The 23,556-nt window shown below is 40.8% G+C and overlaps 1 protein-coding gene across 2 annotated transcripts in view; it reads right to left on the bottom strand.

Annotated features, from left to right (window-relative positions):
• The window catches only part of MYO5C (myosin VC), a 231,607-nt gene that overhangs the window by 111,725 nt on the left and 96,326 nt on the right, over nt 1-23,556 (bottom strand). For both annotated transcript variants that reach the window (XM_082256678.1, XM_082256677.1), the window contains exons 6-12: nt 16,849-16,992; nt 16,678-16,759; nt 15,709-15,816; nt 15,061-15,167; nt 11,104-11,369; nt 8,975-9,056; nt 1,452-1,592 (exon numbers count right to left, since the gene is read on the bottom strand). In XM_082256678.1, the coding sequence (XP_082112804.1) occupies nt 1,452-1,592; nt 8,975-9,056; nt 11,104-11,369; nt 15,061-15,167; nt 15,709-15,816; nt 16,678-16,759; nt 16,849-16,992 (930 nt within the window). The remainder of the gene's footprint in view (nt 1-1,451; nt 1,593-8,974; nt 9,057-11,103; nt 11,370-15,060; nt 15,168-15,708; nt 15,817-16,677; nt 16,760-16,848; nt 16,993-23,556) is intronic.

Here is a 23,556-nt window from a genome sequence, read left to right on the forward strand (position 1 = left end):
AGCACCAAGTGCCGATCAGGGTTTGCCTATTGGAAGAATTGCTGCAGGGCACCGCAGTAGTCCCCAAATATTAGGTGGCCAGGGTGGGGAAATTCTAATTTTTACAAAAGTCAACCCTAAAGACATCCCACTCTTCAGCATTTACAAGAAAATATCCCATAACAAGATATACACTTCTATAGGGTACTTCTATAGCAGGGGTCTTTAAACTTTCTACATACACTACAGTTTACTGTCCTTCAGTAAGGACTTTAGGGAGCCAAATTGTGGCAAGCGGGAGAAAAAAATGCCCAGGTGTAAGCGGAAGTAAACAATGCTTCAGGCTTGGTGGTCAGTGGGAGTAAAAAAACTACATAGAACGTGTGGTCAGTATGAGGAGGAATAGTGCCTTATTGTTGGAATCAGTAGGAGGAATAGTCCTTTATCATAGGTATAAGAGGGAGGAATGGTGCCCCACTGTTGGTGTAAGTGGGAGGAGTATTGCACCACTGCTGGATGTCAATGGAAGGAATTATGCCCCACTGTTGGTGTCAGAGGGAGGAATAGTGCCTCATCCATGGTGTCAGGGGGAAGAACAGTGCATTATCATTGGTGTCTGTAGGGAGAATTAGGCCCCACTGTTGGTGTTAGAGGGAGGGGGGAGAACAGTGCATCATCATTGGTGTCAGTAGGGAGAATTAGGCCCCACTGTTGGTGTCAGAGGGAGGAATAGTGCCTCATCCATGGTGTCAGGGGGGAGAACAGTGCATCATCATTAGTGTCAGTAAGGAGAATTCCGCACTACTGTTGGTGTCAATGTGAGGAATTAGGCCCCACTGTTAGTGTCAGTGGGAAGAATGGTGCCTCATAAACCTCTAAAAAAAAGTTGAGCATATCCTTCTATAGTGTGTACTTGCCTCAATCCAAAACACCCAGTGTGATTTCTATCGCCTCTCTCAATGCTCTGCTATCTGCATGAGACCCTTCTGACAGTCTACGCTCGCACCAGACAATCCTGGGAGATGGCCGCTCCCTCCCCCCTCCAGCCCACTGACTATGATTGATAGACTCAGCTGTGCATATTTTCCTTTGGGACTGTGAAGAGTGGGGTGTGTTTATTTCCTCCACCCAGATCTCAGATTACACTCAGCTCCTTGCTTCATGCTGTGTAGTGTGTGACCCCACCCTCTTCTTCCTTTAAGCTTAGAAATAGCCTTTAAACTGTGCTATAGAAGGATATAAAGAAGAGAGTGCTGTAGATAAATAAGTACAATTTATGTAGGAGCATTTGTTTCATCTCTGTGTACCACCTGAGGCTAGTCACTTCACTGGATTTACAACTGCTTTAAATTATAAAGGTTGAACAGGTGATTGGTCAGTGTAAAATAACTATCAGCCATGGGCACCACTAATTAATATAGTATAACAGAATAGGAAGTAAATAATTTTATGTGGCTAAAAAAACTACCTACCAGACATTCTTCATCTAGTAGTTCTAAAATACCCATCTTTGCTTCAATGAGGTCAATGACTGGCTGATTGTCATAAAAGTCTATGAGATTCCAAGGGATATCTTCCTTAAAGTACTCCTCTTGCTCTAGCTTGAAGACATGCTGGAAAAAATATTTAAAATACATGTTAGTTTTGAAAGAAATACAAAAATTTAGGGAAAAGGTAGAATTTTTATTTATATTTTTTTTATTTCTCCAAGAGGCATACAGTTCTTCCCATCCATCCATTATCATTAAGAGTCTCCAGTCTCTACACATATCCCTTTACTTGATAAGAAGTCTAATACATTTCTTTATAAGGGGAGATGCTTGCAGAGAAATGAGTGAAGCACGATGACAGTGATTGCCCAAAACAATGTCAACCTCTCAAATGTCCCATTTTAACTTCTTTTAAATGTTATTCACCAATGAAAGCTGAAGTCTGATTGGTAGATAATCATACAGTAATATCTTCCCAGTCCCTATGAGACTTATTTAATAATCCCAAGCCCTTTTTTTGGAACCTTAATTGGAGGAAATGTTTTGGAGCCTTATATTTAAATGTTGTACTTTTGAGCAGTAGTTGTACACCATTTTTGGAGACAGATGTTAATAGCTTTTAGTTAGTAGGTCTGAAATGTTAGTAGATGTTTATCTACTACAATGACTTTGGCTGAAAAGCTATTTCTTAATTACTTTTACTGCCTTACTGCCCAATATTGTATTGTAGTGGACATTTTTCCAGTCTGGTCTGATCTTATATGAACAAGCCTCTATTAATATGGTGCTTTCTATACTACATAACATTATACGCCTGCAGTTACATGGTACAACTAAAAATGTAAATGTATTTTATTGGGATTTTATGTCATAGACGAACACAAAGTGGCACATAATTGTGAAGTGGAAGGGAAATGATCAATGGTTTTCAACATTTTTTACAAATAAATATCTGAAAAGTGTGGCGTGCATTTGCCCCACCACCCTGAGTCAATATTTTGTAGAACCACCTTTCGCTACAATTACAGCTGCAAGTCTTTTTGGGGATGTCTCTACCAGCTTTGCACATCTAGAGAGTGACATTTGTACCCATTCTTCTTTGCAAAATAGCTCGAGCTCTGTCAGATTGGATGGAGAGCATCTGTGAACAAAATTGTTTAAGTCTTGCCACAGATTCTCAATTGGATTTAGGTCTGGACTTTGACTGGGCCATTCGAACACATGAATATGCTTTGTTCTAAACCATTCCATTGTAGCTCTGGCCTTATATTTAGGGTTGTTATCCTGTTGGATGGTGAACCTCCACCCCAGTCTCACGTCTTTTGCATGCTTTCACAGGTTTTCTTCTAAAATTGCCCTGGTATTGGCTCCATCCATCTCCCCATCAACCAGCTTCCCTGTCCCTGCTGAAGAAAAGCATCCCCACAACATGGTGCAGCCACCATCATGTTTCACGGTGGGGATGGTGTGTTCAGGGTGATGTGCAGTATTAGTTTTCTGCTACCCATGGCGTTTTGCTTTTAGGCCAAAAAGTTAAATTTTTGTCTCATCTGACCAGAGCACCACGTTTGCTGTGTCTGCCACATGGCTTCTCGCAAAACTGCAAACGGGACTTCTTATGGCTTTTTTTCAACAATGGCTTTCCTCTTGCCACTCCTCCATAAAGGCCAGATTTGTGGAGTGCAGGACTAATAGTTGTCCTGTGGACAGATTCTCCCACCTGAGTTACCACGGGTCTCTTGGCTGCTTCTCTGATTAATACTCTCCTTGGCTCCGTGAGATGTTCAAAGCTTGGGATATTTTTTTATAACCTAACTCTGCTTTAAACTTCTCTATAACTTTATCCCTGACCTGTCTGGTGTGTTCCTTGGCCTTCATGATGCTGTTTGTTCACTAAAGTTCTCTAACAAACATCTGAGGGCTTCACAGAACAGCTGTATTTATACTGAGATCTAACTACACACAGGTGGACTCTATTTACTAATTAGGTTTAGGTTTTCCTTCTGCTTCACAATTATGTGCAGCTTTGTGTTGGTCTATCACATAAAATCCCAATAAAATACTTTTAAGTTTTTGGTTGTAACATGACAAAATGTAGAAAAATGAAAGGGGTATGAATACTTTTTCAAGGCACTGTATGCCTGAGCTGTAAAAGTAATGCATATGGGAATTACTAATACTTAAAGTGAATTGTAAACATTTATTTTTTATTATTTTTTTTTTTAAATAACAAACAGGCCTATACCTACCTGCTCTGTGCAGTTGAATTGCACAGAATGGCCCAAATCTTCATCTTTTGAGTCCCCCACCGGTGCTCCTGGCTCCTCCTCTCTTTGGTGTCACCATTGGAAGCCGTTTCCTATGGTGGCACATCTGCGGGCTCAATCCTGAGGCACACTGACTGCATCTATAGGCAAAGACAGCATGGCTCAGCCTTGCCCCCTCGTCACAGGATTTGACTGGCAGCAGTGGGAGCCAATAGCTTCCACTGCTCTCAGCCAAGCCTGTGAGAGCGAAGAGAAGAGAAAGAGCTGCAAAGATGGGCACAGTGCTGGATCACGTGAGGGCTCAAATATGAGGGGGCAAACTGATACCTAAACATTTTATACCTTAATACAAGGAATGCATTAAGGTAAATAATGTTGAGACTTTAGAACCACTTTAAGTGTAAAGCAATATGGTGCCATATTACATAACCTACAAAACCTGTTTTTAAATGGATTATGGTATCATCAGAATGAAATATTTCAGTTGATCATAGTTACCATGAAGATACACTCCCTTAGGTAAACATTGCATGTAATGACAACAGCGTGGTTTTATAACGTCTTCTACGGGCTATTAAAGGAACTATAATCCAATAATACAGCATACTATTACTGAACTGCTTGTCACCTTTATCTAGCCTATTTAAAAAAGCACTTTTGTAAAAAGGCCTCTTTAAAAAAGAAGTAGAGCCAAAGCTTGTTTGGCTGTACTTTTCTTGTGGATCACAGGAGTGCAGTTTGTTCTGCAGTCCTGTGACCAGTTTTCAGCTCACCGTGGGCTAAAGCCCGCTGTCAGCTTATGTCACAGAGCCAGTCCAGGCTCGGAATAGATCACAACCATATGGTCGGCATCCGCCCACATGCCTGGACTGGCACCCGGGTCAGCCTCTCAGCAAGCCGCTGAGAGAATAAAGCGGCTGATCCATAGAAACATAGAAACATAGAATGTGTCGGCAGATAAGAACCATTTGGCCCATCTAGTCTGCCCAATATATCTGAATCCTATGAATAGTCCCTGGCCCTATCTTATATGAAGGATAGCCTTATGCCTATCCCATGCATGCTTAAACTCCTTCACTGTATTTGCAGCTACCACTTCTGCAGGAAGGTTATTCCATGCATCCACTACTCTCTCAGTAAAGTAATACTTCCTCATATTACTTTTAAACCTTTGCCCCTCTAATTTAAAACTGTGTCCTCTTGTGGTAGTTTTTCTTCTTTTAAATATGCTCTCCTCCTTTACCGAGTTGATTCCCTTTATGTATTTAAAAGTTTCTATCATATCCCCTCTGTCTCTTCTTTCTTCCAAGCTATACATGTTAAGGTCCTTTAACCTTTCCTGGTAAGTTTTTTCCTGCAATCCATGTACTAGTTTAGTAGCTCTTCTCTGGACTCTCTCTCTCTGATCCAGCCCTCTTCACAGCCCAGCACTCCAGTGAGCGAAGGGGGGCAAAGCAGAGAGCTGCTAACTGACAGTCATCAGCTCTCTGCTCAGGGAGCTGCGGGAACCGAGCGATCAGTGGTGTTTGATCGCTCAAGTCTCAGTCTTAGAGCTGGCTATGTTCACATTTGTGTGATACAGGAGTGGTAAAATCTCTTGCGTTCCTGCATTAATTCTTAATGGCACTCCAACACACCTTGCTAACGTGTGCGTGAAACCATGGTGTGAAATGAAATTGTGGTGTAAAATGCATGGTAACAAAGTACCAAGCATTTTAGTGTAGCGCAATTTTTTTTAAAAAAGACGCTCCTACTCCTTTTGTGCAATTTTCACGTGTAGGGCAGCATGTTAAAACAAATGATCTTCCCTAAATACAACGCACCAAAACGTGCAAAAACCTGTGCGCTCCATTGCATCTGCATAGGTATGAGCAGATCCTAAAGGATCTCTGTGCTGAGAGAATAAGTAGCGTGTCATCACAGACCTTCTTATAAAAATTACAGTGGCTTGGTTGGTCCAATGGATTCAATACTTATTCAGCCACTGACATGGACTGAGCATGCAGCATGTAAAGTCATAACGAAAGCAGAACTGCTGATCCATACATGTTTCAGGCCATAGAATATTTAAAAATATGTATTTCGTTTTATATTTTTAACATATCTTTTTCATTACTTTTCTAAAATCCTCATTTTGGTGATAAACATTAAATACTTCCATACCAGAAAAGGTCAGATAAACTACGACTGGCAGTTGTTAAGGAATGCAAATTGTTGCGTGTGACATCCTACATTGGCGTATTGCACGTCAAATAACGTATTATGCTGCAGCAATATTGTTTATTTGGCACATAGTAGAATGTGTAACTGACTTCATCCTTTTTGGCACTGAATATTGACAAACCCGTTTTCTATACCAATATTTGTGAGGCACAGATTGGGAAACTTTTTTTGCAAAAAGTCACACTTGGGAATTTTTACCAATTGGTGCGCACCTTTCTGTGCAAACCATTCAAAAAGAAAAATCATTTGGTGCATTAAAAAAATATATAATTTGGTGCACCAACAATAGTTTATCTAGCCCACATGTGTCAAACACAAGGCCAAATCTGGCCCTCCAGGCCATTTCATGTGGCCCTCACACCTCTCCTGGAGCTGCAGTAGAGCTCCAGCCCTCCTTTGAGCCTCCTGCAGACCCTGCACTTTCTCCTTCCCAGCTCTGCCACCAGCTTCTTCCCAGCACCAACACAAGGTAAGGGGGTGAACTTTTATGTAAGGGAGGGTGGGGTGGACTCTTAACATCTGATAAAAGGGGTTTGGGATGCTCTGGACATCTAGTATCACAGATGCAACCGACCCTTTGAGGGTAATCATAATGCTGATGCGGCCCCAGATGAAGTTGAGTTTGACACCCCTGATCTAGCCCAATGTTTGCACCACTTCTGGTCTTTCTGATAGGTCAGTTTTCCAGTCCAGTACCAAATAAATATACAAAATATGCATACCAACAGAATATGTTACCAATAAAGATGTGCAAAGTGCAGTAACTCATAGCAAGCAATCACAGTTCAGGGTTTACTGTGGTGAGAATAAGCTAAGACATTCAAATGACTTACACCGGTATGTTCCTTACTTAGTAATGGTGCACAGTTATGCTGGTTATACACTAGTAACTTTTCGAACAAACGTTTGTATGAAAATTCTCAGTACATTCAATGACTTAATGAATGATGTTTAACAATACTTCAAAAATTTGTTTGGTTTTAACTAGCTTTGCACTGATACCGATACTAAGCCCCTGCATGAGTACTTGTACTTGTGCAAATGCTCCGATACTAAAACTGATACCTCTCAGTTCACATATGTGTGGGCTGGTGGGATTTCGTTCAGCAGTTCAGGTTTGATTCCCATGTAAATTGTAGGGTATGAAAGTAGAAATCACATCTGAACCTGGATTGAAATCACACAGGACTCTTTTTCAAATCGCAGTGCGGCCGGCCTGGACATACTTGACCTGGCTGTAAAAACTCACTAAAACTCACAAACTGATGTCTCTGCAAGAGAAATCTGTGCGGTATTTCCATCGGTTTTTAAGCATGTATGGTGTGAACGAGCCCTAAAAAAACACTAAAAATAGGTATCGTAATTGGTATCAGCAAATACATGAGAAAATGTATTGTTACTTATACTCGGTCTTAAAAAACTAGTATCGGTGCATCCCTAGTTTTAACAGTTGATTTTGGAACAAATTGACTTTCCCGAAAAAACACGTAACACTGTTAGAAATTTGTTCAATCTAGAAAAATTTTCCATTCTACGGTTTTGAATTTTCTTGACATTGCATTAAAAACTAATTGTTGATTTGACCCAACTAACCAGTATAAGATTTCAACCAATATTCTACTGGTGTATGGCCAGCCTAAAACAGTAACAGCAAATAATTATATTTTTGTTAACCACTACATGCCCGGCCTACAGCAAAATGATGGCTGGGAGGTGGCTTTCCCATCCTGACTGGGCGTCATATGACATCCTGTCAGGATGCGCCGATCGCTGGGCCGCTGCCGGTACCATGTGACCGCCCTGACGAATCACAGCAAGTCACAGTTTTACACAATGGATGGCTTCCTTTCTAGCCATCCAATGTGCACGAATGTGTTGCTAGCTGTGATTGGTCAATTTGATCACATTGTACAGACAGGGCCAATCACAGCTTATCTGCACCATGTGATTAGCTTTGAACAATCACAGCTATTCACAACAAAAAAGACTGAATTATTCAGTTTCATACAGTAAAATGCTTGCTTATAGCAATTTAATAGCAATTTAATACATTGCTTTTAGCAAGCATAATGTGTAAAAAAAAAAAAAAAATCCTGATCACTTCTCTAGAGTAGTATAATGTTACTATGGTAACATTATATTACTCTGATTACAAAGTGTTAAAAAAAAAAAGAATCATAAAAAAAAATGTCACCAGTCAGTGTCCCTGATCACTGCCACATGAATTATATGATGAAGCGGTACTGCAGTGGTGTCAGTATGTAAAACATATATTTTTTTTAATTTCTTCATTTTTCAAAAAATGTATTGCAAAAAATTACAACTTCAAAAAACTCGAAATGCCTCCTACTAAATACCTTGGACTGCCTACTTTCCAAAAAGGAGTAATTTGGGGGATATTTGTACTATCCTGGCGTTTAATGGCCTCAAGAAATGATTTCCAGATATATATCATAGTTTGTGGACTTCCCTATATACTAAATAATATACACTGATTTGGGTCATTTTCACAGAAGAAATGTAGCACAATACATTTTGGGCTACATTTATGAAGAACAATTATTTATCTGCGAAACTTTTTATCAGAAATGAAGAAAAACTTGTTTTTTTTTTTTTTTCAAATTTTCAGTCTTTTTTAGTTTATTTAGCAAAAGATAAAAAAAAAGCTGTGGTGAATAAATACTACAAAAGAAAGTTCTATTTGTGCGAACAAAATGATGAAAATTTAGTTTGGGTATAGTGTTGCATGATCTCGCAATTGTCAGTCAAAGTGCCACAGCACAGAAAGCTGAAAATTGGCCTGGGAAGGAGGGGGGTAAAAGTGCCAGGTGTTAAAGTGGTAAAGTAGATCTAAATGTAATCACTAAAATGGATACTTGCTTTAACATTTTAATGTAATTTCAGAAGTTTTCAAGCTTTCATTAAAGTAATACCCTGGGATCCTTCAATGAAGGTCCTCGTTTCAAAAGACGATGTCTGATTGGTCTCTATGTTTACTGCTTTCTGAGTACTTACCAAGTTGAACTGTTGTTGTAGTTTCTCATTTGCATAATTTATACAGAACTGTTCAAAGCTATTTACGTCAAATGTTTCAAACCTGCATTGAAAAGATGTACATTATAAAAAGCGCATTACTATTCAAGAAATGTTCAGAAAATAAAAAAAACTATAGCCATTAAAACTCAATTTTTAGTGTTGGGAAAAGTGTGGAATGTTTTTTTTCTAACTGTAACCCCACTAGGAATATTTTTTTGTCATATCCGCTCTGTGACATCCATACAACCCGTGCTCTCATTGGAGAGATTTCCTTTTACTTTGTATCCTTGAGACATGAAAAGGAGTGGAAAAGGATGGGTAATCTCACCTTTGGCAGTAGTCATCAGTAAAAATGTCCCTATTGGAAGATATCCCCTTTACTTCTGATATGATGATCATTGTAAAATCTTGGATTACCCCTTACCGTTTATCCTGCTGACACCACAATAGTTAGGGTGGACCTCCCAAAGGGTGACACCAACAGCAATAAAAAACTTGTGCTGTTCTGGGCATCAGTTGTGACATTTAGAGAGTGATTAAAGTGTCTGTGTCATACTTACCTGCTCTGTGCAATGGTTTTCCACAGAACAGCCCCAATCCTTGTGTCCCTCGCCGGTGCTCCCTACTCCTCCTCTTCAGCCAGTGTCCCCATAGGAAGTGGCTACCTATGGGAGCACTGCCCCACCCCCACTCCCCTGTCACAGAGTTTGATTGACAGCAGCAGGAGCCATTGGCTCCCGTGACTATTGATCTGTCCTGTGAGGAGGGACCGAGCTGGGAGAGCCGCTGCTCTCATGCACAGCGCTGGATCTCAATCGGGATCAGGTAAGTATGAAAGGGATCCCAGGCTTACTGCATTAAGGTAAAAAACCTTAAGGCTTTAGAACCACTTTAATTACCTGCAGGCATAACTACCTTTAATGTATTTATTGCTGTGTATGTCCCAGGGTTTATCCCTTTTATCCAGGTTTAAGAGTATTGCTTGGTCTTTCAAGAAGGGGACACACCCCGAAAGCTTGTCCTAAAAATTTGGAGGTTAGCGCAGTTAAAAACCGTATTAAGGATAGTAGTCATTTTATGTCCCAGGGTGGGAGTTCTGTTAGGTCGGATTTAAGGACCACACTACACAGAAAGGCCTTTATGAGCCAGTGTGGATTCCGCATAGATTTGAATATATGTAAGACTAACACCTCTTTTTTTAATAGATACCAGGGAATCAACTAAGCTTCCTGTACCATTATAATGGCTTAGGAAACTGCTGGAAGTGCTGTTCGCTACATCTAAGCAGATAGTCCTGCTTTGGGTCTATCTGTGCCACCTACACCAGTCTCTATTTTAGCACCCCTTTTGCTAATTAGCAGCATTTGATCCATTTTTTTATGTTTAGAAGAGATTGGTGCAAGCATTATGGACCAGGCCGGCAAGGTTTTTAATGTCTGTTCTGCAATGACGTTTCTTGCCTGCCTGCCCGCACTGTACACTAAACTGCATACACGCAGCTCAGTATACGATTTAGGTATTGCCAAGACGAAAAAACTCTTGTGCATGCATAGAAGTGACGTCTTCTCAGCCCAGCCAATCAAAACGGCCTTGATTAGAACCATTAAGGAGACTAACCAATGTCAACAGCCAGGACACGTCAGCACAGGAATGGAGAAGAGTATAGTTCCGGTTTAACTGCAGCAGAGAAATTAGGTCACCAGACAGGCTACGCTATTGATCAGGGCTTTATGGATCTCAGGACTAGATGGGACAGAAATACAAATCCTTTGACAGATAAGCTAGCTCCCAAATATGTATTTTAGCTCTGGATTTAGTTCTTTGCATACAATTCAACTTTATTCATGTCAGGTAGTTTGGGCGAAACATGATCAATAGTTGGTGGAAGTGAATCTATTTAGACTTGAGTGCTGTCTGAAAAGCCTACCTCTTGACTTTTCTTCCCTGAAGACAGAAAACTGAGTAATGGTTTTTAAGTTACACTGACTTGAGTCCATAGGAACCTTCAGAGGTAATATAATGGTTTCCCCCAATGTAACATCATACTTCAGCTCAATAAAACTTGGACATTTTATGTATGTAAGAGCAAAGCAATAAACTATATTTACCCATAAATATCGAGCACTCCAATAAACGTATTCTGCTTTCCTGGGGACCTCAGTGCTTTATTGATTTTTTCAATTACATAGTCAAAAAGATGAGAATAGATTTTCTTAGCCAGAGCATCTTTTCCATAGTCAGCTTGATGTTTTGTCATGGGTTTGATGACAGTGTCTGATACTGTAACTATTTTCCTATTACAAAGCCATAGTGCCACTTTTTCTGAGTCAAGGTCCAGCAGGTCACAAAATATCTGAAAATGCTGGTTATTTTTCTACAAAATAAATAAAGAGTGGTTTGAGTACATTTCTTCAAATGTAGAAAGCAGAATGTAGCTTTAGCAATAATGGCAATTACAGCTAAATAGTAAATAGAAAGTGCATTTACTGCTGTTGTTCTTTGATTAAAAAAAAAAGTCACCATCTTTTTATGAAGATAATATCACCATCTTTTTTTAATGAAAATAATAAAATGGGTGTGTAAAGAGTACAGTATTTTAGTGTAAATTGTTGATCTCTCTGGCATCATCTAAAAGTCCTGCCCTTTTCCCCTTTCTGACCCTCGTGGTCTGTTGTACAGTGTGTAAAGAGTAATTATTGTATTCTAATTTCTCAGCATTTCAAGATGATGTTTGTCTAGTGGGCACCACAGTGCTTAGGGAAGTATACAGTGGGGATCGAAAGTTTGGGCACCCCAGGTAAAAATTTGTACGTATTAATGTGCATAAAGAAGCCAAGGAAAGATAGAAAAATCTCCAAAAGGCATCAAATTACAGATTAGACATTCTTATATGTCAACAAAAGTTAGATTTTATTTCCATCATTGACACTTTCAAAATTACAGAAAACAAAAAAAATGGCGTCTGCAAAAGTTTGGGCACCCTGCAGAATTTATAGCATGCACAGCCCCCTTTGCAAGGCTGAGACCTGCCAGTGTCATGGATTGTTCTCAATAATCGTCTGAGAAGACCAGGTGATGTCAATCTCAAAGGTTTTAAATGCCCAGACTCATCTGACCTTGCCCCAACAATCAGCACCATGGGATCTTCTAAGCAGTTGTCTAGAAAACTGAAAATAGTTGACGCTCACAAAGCTGGAGAAGGCTATAAGAAGATAGCAAAGCGTTTTCAGATTTCAATATCCTCTGTTTGGAATGTAATTAAGAAATGGCAGTCATCAGGAACAGTGGAAGACCAAGAAAAATATCAGACAGAACAGCTCGCAGGATTGTGAGAAAAACAATTCAAAACCCACGTTTGACTGCACGATCCTTCCAGAAAGATCTGGCAGACACTGGAGTTGTGGTACACTATTCCACTATAAAGAGATACTTGTACAAATATGGTCTTCATGGAAGAGTCATCAGAAGAAAACCTCTTCTGCGTCCTCACCACAAAAATCAGCGTTTGAACTTTGCAAATGAACATATAGACAAGCCTGATGCATTTTGGAAACAAGTTCTGTGGACCGATGAGGTTAAAATTTAACTTTTTGGGCAGAATGAGCAAAGGTAAGTTTGGAGAAGAAGGGGCACAGAATTTAATGAAAAGAACCTCTGTCCAACTGTTAAGCATGGGGGTGGATCAATCATGCTTTGGGGTTGTATTGCAGCCAGTGGCACAGGGAACATCTCCAGAATAGAAGGAAAAATGGATTCAATAAAATTTCAGCAAATTTTGGATGGTAACTTGATGCCATCTGTGAAAAAGCTGAAGCTAAAGAGAGGAAGGCTTCTACAAATGGATAATGATCCTAAACACACCTCGAAATCCACGGGGATTTACATCAAGAGGCGTAAACTGAAGGTTTTGCCATGGCCTTCACAATCTTCAAGAACTGGAAGACTTTTGTAAGGAAGAATGGGCAAAGATACCTCAAACAAGAATTGAAAGACTCTTGGCTGGCTACAAAAAGCGTTTATAAGCTGTGATACTTGCCAAAGGGGGCAGTACAAGATATTAACTCTGCAGGGTGCCCAAACTTTTGCAGACGCCATTTTTTTGTTTTCTGTTCTTTTGAAAGTTTAAATAATGGAAATAAAATCTAACTTTTGTTGACATATTATAAGAATGTCTAATCTGTAATTTGATGCCTTTTGGAGATTTTTCCATCTTTCCTTGGCTTCTTTAGGCACATTAATACAAATTTTTACCTGGGGTGCCCAAACTTTCGATCCCCACTGTACATGCGCAATTTGGACCACACATGACACAACACTGCTGTGTGCGAATGACAGCACTATTCTTTATCATAACAAAACATATGAAAATGCCTAATGCAGCTTACTGCCCATTTAGGTGACCCCTTGTTGCATTAATCTTCATTACATCAGCTTCAAATGTCAGTTTGGAGTGTTTAACTGCTTCCGGTCCGCGCTATAGCCTATATACGGCTGCAGCGCGGACTCGAATTTTCGGGAGGCCGTTTTTAAACGGCCTCCCAGAAGCAGTCTCCCCGCGCGCTCCAGAGAGCGCGCATCGGGGAAATTTTGTGTCGGCCGTGTCCCTTGGACACAGCCGATCACAGATCGTGATGAATGGCCAATCACAGCGGCCATTCACCACGTGATCGGACCGTCCAATGAGAGATGATCTCATATGTAAACATATGAGATCATCTCTCATTGCCGGCGCTCCTTCCTCACACGGAGCCTGCAGTGTGAGGAAGGAGGGGGAGCCTCACAGCGCCAGGGACACAGAAGAAATGTAATCAGGGCACCGATCACTAGTGCCCTGATTACAAGAGGTAAAACACATACACAAATTGCCCACAGTGCCCGCCTACAGTGCCCCCCCATCAGTGCCCACAATCAGTGCCCATAGTGCTGCCAGTCAGTGCCCATCAGTGCCTGCTCATCTAGGCACTGATGAGCACTGACTGGCAGCACTATGGGCACTGAGTGTGGGCACTGATGGTGCTGCCCATCAGTGCTCATCAGTGCCACCCGTCAGTGTCCATCAGTGCCATCCGCCAGTGCCCATCAGTGCCGCCTATCAGTGCCCATCAGTGCCGCCCGTCAGTACCGCCTCTCAGTGCCACCTCTCAGTGCCACCTCTCAGTGCCCAGCAGTGCCACCTCTCAGTGCCCAGCAGTGCCAACTCTCAGTGCCCAGCAGTGCCGCCTATCAGTGCTCATCAGTGCCGCCTATCAGTGCTCATCAGTGCCGCCTATCAGTGCCTCCTATCAGTGCCGCCTATCAGTGCTCATCAGTGCGGCATATTAGTACCTCCTCATCAGTGCCCATAAGTGCCACCTCTATAGTGCCCATAAGTGCCACTTCATCAGTGCCTATCAGTGCAGCCTATCAGTGCGCATCAGTGCCGCCTCATCAGCGCACATCAGTGAAGGAGAAACATTTATTTATTTTCAAAATTTACTCGCAGAAAATAAGAAAACCTTTTTTTTTTTCAAAATTTTCTGTCTTTTTTCTTTTTTTTGTAAAAAATAAAAAACCCAGAGATGATTAAATACCACCAAAAGAAAGCTCTATTTGTGTGAAAAAAATGATAAAAATTTCACATGGGTACAGTGTAGCACGACCGCGCAATAGTCAGTCAAAGTGTGAGAGCGCTGAAAGCTAAAAATTGGTCTGGATGGGAAGGGGGTTTAAGTGCACAGAAGGCAAGTGGTTAATAAAATAACGGAAAACATTAAGTATATGCGCAAAATTATTATCAACATTATTTAATAATTTATTTATTTTTATTTATTTAAAAATTATCGATTATTATTGACATACTAAATATTCAGGTAATTGTAGTCTTGGACTTCTGAAGTTAAAACACAGAAAATGTATTTTGTTAATTATATCAGATTAACCACATTTTATCTTCAAGAGCTAATGGATGAGTTAACACCAGTATCTCTGCTAATTGTTTTCAACTGAGAAATGTTTCATAGGCCAAGCAGAAGTTTATCATTGGATTACCCACAGGACTTTCATTTACTTTAGCTTGAATTTCTTACATTGACTGATGACTTGTCATCACTAACACGCTTGATCTCTATGTTTCCCAGATGCAAGATAGCCGCCAGAACCTTGAATACATCCATCTGAAAGTCAATATTGAAACCTAAACATTGCGCCAAATGCCACAAAGAAAGAAGGAAGTCTAGGTTAATCTGGTAAAAAAAAAATAACATCCTTTATTTTCCTTTTATTGGGAGAAAAGCTGTCCACATAAATCCATAAGATGACCAGAGAGTCAAAAGGTTTTCAAATAATATAATCAAAACTAACATGAACATAAAAAGCAACAACATATATAATAAAAATAAATGGTTACAATAAAATACTGGAAACCATTGTTTACCCTTTCTCCCTCCACCCATAAGGTTGACACTTCCATTGGCTTTATGCTACAAATGGCTAGGTTTGAATAGGGAAATTATGGCAAGCAGAAATAAAATAGATGAGCTTGGTATAGGACTTCCAAAGCTGTAAATCCTTCAAATATTCCTTCAAGATGGTCATTCCCAGTCCCTTCTGCATTAACAAAACTTACACAAGTTCCCTAATTCTTGGATTTCAGGTGATTTTTATTCTCCTTACTAGGCTACTGAAGCTACGAACCAATTTTTTAGTAAATGCACCATATTTTTTTTCATCCTTACCTAGTAAGTGAAATGTTTTTTGTGTGTCTATCATGTCTTTCCTGTCATTGACGCCGTCAATTTCTATGCAGCCACCCATACTTGTGTATTTAAAGTTCTCGGCATTCACTAGAAGTATAATACATAAATACATAGATAAACACTACTACAAATAATTATCAGTAAAAAACAATTACGCACAAATCTTAAAAGAGGTTAAAAATTGTAGTTGAAGAAAGCTTGTCGGACATTTGAAGGTCATAAAATTTCTAAAAGAATAGTTAGTACAATTACTAGCCAGAAATTCAATCATTCAATCTCTGAGGGCTTTTGTTAAAGGGGACTTGACTCCTAAGCTAAGTCCCAGCAGCTGTCATTTCCTTGTACTTTAATGTGTTCACAGTTGCCAGTAAGGCACTCTCAATGTTCAGGGAGTATACATTTTTTGCTGTCTCCCATGCTCTATTGCACCTTTTTCCAGTTTGCAAAAGGCAAAGCTTTTTTTTTTTTTAGGAAATCCACTCTGCCACCTCTGGCAACGGCCCTGTGCTCTGTTTACCATGTCACTTGTAAACACAGACTGTCTGTCCGTTCTCATCCAATCCGCCCTGCTGGACGGATGAAAAATAGGGTTTCCATCTGTCCAGATTTGACGGATCAGATCAGATCGGATGTCAGCGGATAGGTCTCTGCTGACATCCGATGCCCCATAGAGATGCATAGAGCGTCTGTTCAGATCCGCCAAAAAAACTGTCAAGCGGATCTGAACGGTCCGCCTGTGTGAAAAGGGCCTAATATTGGCGCTGCACAGACAGAACAGCCAAATGTATTACAATGCTGGATCCTCGATATGGCCAGGAGCCCCAGTTTAAACATTTTAGCATCTTACATATTTACATAGATACATAGGTAATCAGTTGAAAAAAGAGAGTCCATCCAGTTAAAAAAAAGTAAAAGAAAAAAAAGTAAATTGCTGGATTTTTTACATACTCAAACGGAGGTTCTTGAATTCAGGCTGGGAAGCTGATGCACAGAGCTGATAAAATATGTGATAATTCCTTTCATTTTCTGACTAAAAAAAAAAAAGAAATATACTTAAAATCAACATAAACTAAAATTCTGTGCATAAAATTTTCACATTAAGTTGCGCTTTGTTGTTACCTGAAACACTACTCTGGACTTCTCGAGAAGATATGTTCTAAGATTCGCACCAATTATTTGGTATCTTCTGTCAAAACTAATTTCAGTGTATTTTCCGAATCGGCTGCTGTTATCATTGCGTGTAGTTTTTGCATTTCCTATTGCCTATGAAAATAAAAGCAAATATAATGTAAAAAAAAATGTTGAAGCTTTAATGGAAACATCCACTAAATGAGACTCTCTGAGGAAAGGAAAACATCTTTTAAAAGTATTATTCTTCTAAAGAAGATATGTATAGCAAACATGTCTGCTATAGGTGTCCTAGGAATTCAATTTACATTTGTCTGTGTTGGATATTTTAAAATTCAATAATAATTACAGATAGAAATATGCTGGTAAATTCTTTTGTTTGTCAGGTGCAAAAACATTGCTAATCCTGTTAAGCCCAAATGTCATGAAACTTTGCAAAGTTTCAATAGCTGATTGAGACTATATTAAATCATCACCCACAATCCTTTAACTCGGGATAGACAGGGTGATAGTTAAATACACTATATTTTCAAAAGTATTGGGACGCCTGCCTTTTTCACACACATGAACTTTAATGGCATCCCAGTCTTAGTCCATAGGGTTCAATATTGAGTTGGCTCACCCTTTGCAGCTATAACAGCTTCAACTCTTCTAGGAAGGCTGTCCACAAGGTTTAGGAGTGTGTCTATGGGAATGTTTTACCATTCTTCCAGAAATGCATTTGTGAGGTCAGGCACTGATGTGGACGAAATAAAAACAAACGATAAGAGAGCGCCACTCTAAATGTAATGTATAAAAGTTCCAGGGATTATTTAGACAACTGCCAACTTACAGGAGATGAAACAACCCCTGCCAGGGGTCAGAGCGGCTGCGTAACTGAAGAAAGAGGCATTCAAGCTAACACCGGATGAGGCAGAGTGCCTCCAACACGGCATCCCATGGGACAGGAGACACAAGCCGCCGAGTTCCTGGTTGGAAGTGACGTCGGCACTGAGGGTGTGAAGTAGGGCGTGGCTAAGGCGTTTCAGAGCCGCCCACGGCTCCTTTCTCAAAGCTGATAGGTGAGTATCACACCACCTGTTTAAGCATGGTGCAGAAGATGCAGGGCTAAGGGCATGGTACAGAAGATGCAGGGCTGAGGGCATGGTGCAGAAGATGCAGGGCTAAGGGCATGGTGCAGAAGATGCAGGGCTAAGGGCATGGTGCAGGAGATGCAGGGCTGAGGGCATGGTGCAGGAGATGCAGGGCTGAGGGCATGGTGCAGGAGATGCAGGGCTGAGGGCATGGTGCAGGAGATGCAGGGCTGAGGGCATGGTGCAGAAGATGCAGGGTTGAGCGCAAGGTGCAGAAGATACAGGGCTGAGGGCATGATGCAGGGTTGAGGGCAGGGTGCAGGATATGCAGAGGAGGTCTTACTTACCCATCCCCGAGGCGTCTTAGAATTAAAAATGGCCCCGCCCGGCGCTACCCGACATTGCCCATGTGCTGTCTGCCCGAGAATGGCCAAGTGTGTACGGGCTTTCCCGAGCGGCGGCGCATGCGCAGTGTACACGTCAGCAGGTCACCCCTGACGTTCAGTCAGCCCCAGGGAGAACAGGTAAGTGACTTGAGTATAAGCCGAGGGGGGCTTTTTCAGCATTAAAAAATATGTTGAAAAAGTTGGCTTATACTCGAATATATATGGTAAATGGTGTAAAAAAACACATGATGTACACACATATATACATACGCATACATACACACATATATACATACAGGCACACATATAACACCAAATAAAAATATATAGAAAGAATACCTATATACTGTATACAGTGCCTTGCGAAAGTATTCGCCCCCCTTGAACTTTGCGAGCTTTTGCCACATTTCAGGCTTCAAACATAAAGATATAAAACTGTAATTCTGGACCATTCTGGAAGAAAACCTGATGGAGTCTGCAAAAGACCTGAGACTGGGACGGAGATTTGTCTTCCAACAAGACAATGATGCAAAACATAAAGCAAAATCTACAATGGAATGGTTCACAAATAAACATATCCAGGTGTTAGAATGGCCAAGTCAAAGTCCAGACCTGAATCCATCGGAAAGAACTGAAACTGCTGTTCACAAACGCTCTCCATCCAACCTCACTGAGCTCGAGCTATTTTGCATGGAGGAATGGGCAAAAATTTCAGTCTCTCGATGTGCAAAACTGATAGAGACATACCCCAAACGACTTACAGCTGTAATCACAGCAAAAGGTGGCGCTACAAAGTATTAACTTAAGGGGGCTGAATAATTTTGCACGCCCAATTTTTCAGTTTTTTATTTGTTAAAAAAGTTTGAAATATGCAATAAATTTCGTTCCACTTCATGATTGTGTCCCACTTGTTGTTGATTCTTCAAAAAAAATTACAGTTTTATATCTTTATGTTTGAAGCCTGAAATGTGGCAAAAGGTTGCGAAGTTCAAGGGGGCCGAATACTTTTGCAAGGCACTATACAGTGGGGATCGAAAGTTTGGGCACCCCAGGTAAAAGTGTGTATTAATGTGCATAAAGAAGCCAAGGAAAGATGGAAAAATCTCCAAAAGGCATCAAATTACAGATTAGACATTCTTATAATATGTCAACAAAAGTTAGATTTTATTTCCATTATTGACACTTTCAAAATTACAGAAAACAAAAAAATGGTGTCTGCAAAAGTTTGGGCACCCTGCAGAATTTATAGCATGCACTGCCCCCTTTGCAAGGCTGAGACCTGCCAGTGTCATGGATTGTTCTCAATCATCGTCTGGGAAGACCAGGTGATGTCAATCTCAAAGGTTTTTAAATGCCCAGACTCATCTGGCCTTGCCCCAACAATCAGCACCATGGGATCTTCTAAGCAGTTGTCTAGAAAACTGAGACTGAAAATAGTTGATGCTCACAAAGCTGGAGAAGGCTATAAGAAGATAGCAAAGCGTTTTCAGATGTCAATATCCTCGGTTCGGAATGTAATTAAGAAATGGCAGTCATCAGGAACAGTGGAAGTTAAAACAAGATCTGGAAGACCAAGAAAAATATCAGACAGAACAGCTCGCAGGATTGTGAGAAAAACAATTCAAAACCCACGTTTGACTGCACGATCCCTCCAGAAAGATCTGGCAGACACTGGAGTTGTGGTACACTATTCCACTATAAAGAGATACTTGTACAAATATGGTCTTCATGGAAGAGTCATCAAAAGAAAACCTCTTCTACATCCTCACCATAAAAATCAGCGTTGAACTTTGCAAATGAACATATAGACAAGCCTGATGCATTTTGGAAACAAGTTCTGTGGAATGAGCAAAGGTACGTTTGGAGAAGAAGGGGCACAGAATTTAATGAAAAGAACCTCTGTCCAACTGTTAAGCATTGGGGTGGATCAATCATGCTTTGGGGTTGTATTGCAGCCAGTGGCATAGGGAACATCTCACGAGTAGAAGGAAAAATGGATTCAATAAAATTTCAGCAAATTTTGGATGGTAACTTGATGCCATCTGTGAAAAAAGCTGAAGTTAAAGAGAGGATGGCTTCTGCAAATGGATAATGATCCTAAACACACCTCGAAATCCACAGGGGATTACATCAAGAGGCATGAACTGAAGGTTTTGCTGTGGCCTTCACAATCTCCTGACCTCAAAATAATTGAAAAATCTATGGATAGACCTTAAAAGAGCAGTGCGTGACAGACAGCCCGGAAATCTCAAAGAACTGGAAGACTTTTGTAAGGAAGAATGGACAAAGATACCTCAAACAAGAATTGAAAGATTCTTGGCTGGCTACAAATGCGTTTACAAGCTGTGATACTTGCCAAAGGGGGCAGTGCAAGATATTAACTCTGCAGGGTGCCCAAACTTTTGCAGATGCCATTTTTTTGTTTTCTGTTATTTTGAAACGTGGGTTTTAAATTGTTTTTCTCACAATCCTGCGAGCTGTTCTGTCTGATATTTTTCTTGGTCTTCCAGATCTTGTTTTAAATTCCACTGTTCCTGATGACTGCCATTTCTTAATTACATTCCGAACCGAGGATATTGACATCTGAAAACGCTTTGCTATCTTCTTATAGCCTTCTCCAGCTTTGTGAGCATCAACTATTTTCAGTCTCAGTTTTCTAGACAACTGCTTAGAAGATCCCATGGTGCTGATTGTTGGGGCAAGGCCAGATGAGTCTGGGCATTTAAAAACCTTTGAGATTGACATCACCTGGTCTTCCCAGACGATGATTGAGAACAATCCATGACACTGGCAGGTCTCAGCCTTGCAAAGGGGGCAGTGCATGCTATAAATTCTGCAGGGTGCCCAAACTTTTGCAGACACCATTTTTTTGTTTTCTGTAATTTTGAAAGTGTCAATAATGGAAATAAAATCTAACTTTTGTTGACATATAAGAATGTCTAATCTGTAATTTGATGCCTTTTGGAGATTTTTCCATCTTTCCTTGGCTTCTTTATGCACATTAATACAAATTTTTACCTGGGGTGCCCAAACTTTCGATCCCCACTGTATATATATTATATATATATATACACACACATGAAAAAAAATAAAGAGGAACATTTTATAGAAATGCAGGGCAATGAAGTAAGACCTAGATTATAAATACCTAAAAGGGACACACTTCGCAAGAACACATTATAACCAAAGGACAGAGAACAACTAAATGATGGAACTGATCTCCGTCTCTTCATTTAAACCATGGGGAGTGAGGGAATTGAGGGTGTAAATCCAAAAAGTCTCCCTTTCGCAGAGACGCTTAAAGCGTTTGGCGAGAGGGAGACCAACAGGCATGGATTCAATCGCCAAAACCTTTAGACCAGCACTTTTTTCAGTACCCTTTTCTACAAATCTTCTGTGTTCCCCAAAACGTGCACGTAAAGTTCTAACTGTTCGGCCTCCATAAAGTAGGCCGCAAGGGCAAGTAAGGCAGTATGATGTGGACGAGAATGCCTGGCTCGCAGTCTCTGATCTAATTAATCCCAGAGGGGTTCTATCAGGTTGAGGTCAGGTCAGTCAAGATCATGCACCCCAAACTCGCCCATCAATGTCTTTATGGATCTTGCTTTGTGCACTGGTGCGCAGTCATGTTGGAACAAAAAGGGCCATCCCCAAACTGTTCCCACAAAGTTGGGAGCATGAAATTGTCCAAAATGTCTTGCTATGCTGACGCCTTAGGAGTTCCCATCTGAAACTAAGGGGCCAACCCCTGAAAAATAACCCCACACCATAATCCTCCCTCCACCAAATGATTTGGACCAGTGCACAAAGCAAGGTCCATAAAGACATGGATGAGCGAGTTTGGGGTGGAAGAACTTGACTGGCCTGCACAGAGTCCTGACCTTAACCTGACCTTTGGGATAAATTAGAGTGCAGACTGCGAGCCAGGCCTTCTCTCCAACATCAGTGTTTGACCTCACAAATGCGCCTCTGGAACAATGGGCAAACATTCCCATAGACACACTCCTAAACCTTGTGGACAGCCTACCCAGAAGAGTTAAAGCTGTTATAGCTGCAAAGGGTGGGCCCACTCAATATTGAACCCTATGAACTAAGACTGGGATGCCATTAAAGTTTGTGTGCGTGTAAAGGCAGGTGTTCCAATGATTTTGGAAATATATATGTGTATCTTCTATCACTGTATATCCCAACCAAGAAAAATACTAATAATATAAGAATATATCACATGACATAACATGTCCTATATTGCTGTAACGCTCCTGAGTTTTACGTATGATGTGGATTTTCAGCTGCAGAAATATTCCACTTCAGTAGTCATGTAGAGAAACGCTGAGACACCATTCCCAACTCTCAATGACTCATCATGTGTGGATGATCTCAATTCAGCAAGTAAATACACACACTCAATAAGATGTTTCCTAGAGTGACTTATGTATATAGTAACACAGTGATGATAGGCTGAAGAGACAGGTTGGGTAGAGATGGTAGATGACAGACACTTGAAAGGAAATGTTCTTGAAAGTAAGATAGTAGCAGATGGGATGCAGATAGGTTTAGCAATAATGTATGGTAGTAGATGACAGAGTAGCAGGTGGACATACAAGAGAGATCAACCCAGTGCAAGAACAGGTGGTAGTAGGCTCAAGAGCTAGCAATCTTAGATAATGCAGATGTAGTAATAGTCCTTAGTATGAAGAGCTAGATAGTGTAAGCTTTAGTATAAAGGTTATAGAGGTTTCCCCTGTGGGGTACTTATCACTAATAGCAATGTAGCAGAGGAGAGGTTCGGCAAGAGCGGATGATCCGGTAGCGGGATACAGGGATCAGCGCAGCGTGGTTCCGACAGCGAGGTATGCTTGCAAGCATGTGAGCTTCAAGACAGGTTAGCATCAAGGCACAAAGCAGTTTGAACGAACACATGTGAGTGAGAGCCGGCGATCTAAATAGCCATCCAGTCCGGCGCTCAGTGATGACAGCATCAGTCTTAAAGGTGTATGCGCACCTTACCAAAAGAGAATGGTGGGGCGCATACACTTATGAAAGAGTAATTAGGGTACCCAAAGGTACCAGAACATTACAGTACCCCCCCCTTAAGGCCGGCTCCTGAAGGCCTCTGGAGCTGGTTTGTCTGGGTACTTCGCATGAAAATTGCGGATTAATCTAGAGGCATGTATGTCAGAAGTGTTTAGCCAGGTGTCGTCTTGGGGCCCATAGTTCTTCCATCGAACCAAGTACTGAAG

This window comes from Pelophylax lessonae, assembly GCF_965119305.1.
Source record: "Pelophylax lessonae genome assembly, chromosome: 4".
NCBI classification, from domain to species: Eukaryota; Metazoa; Chordata; class Amphibia; order Anura; family Ranidae; genus Pelophylax; species Pelophylax lessonae.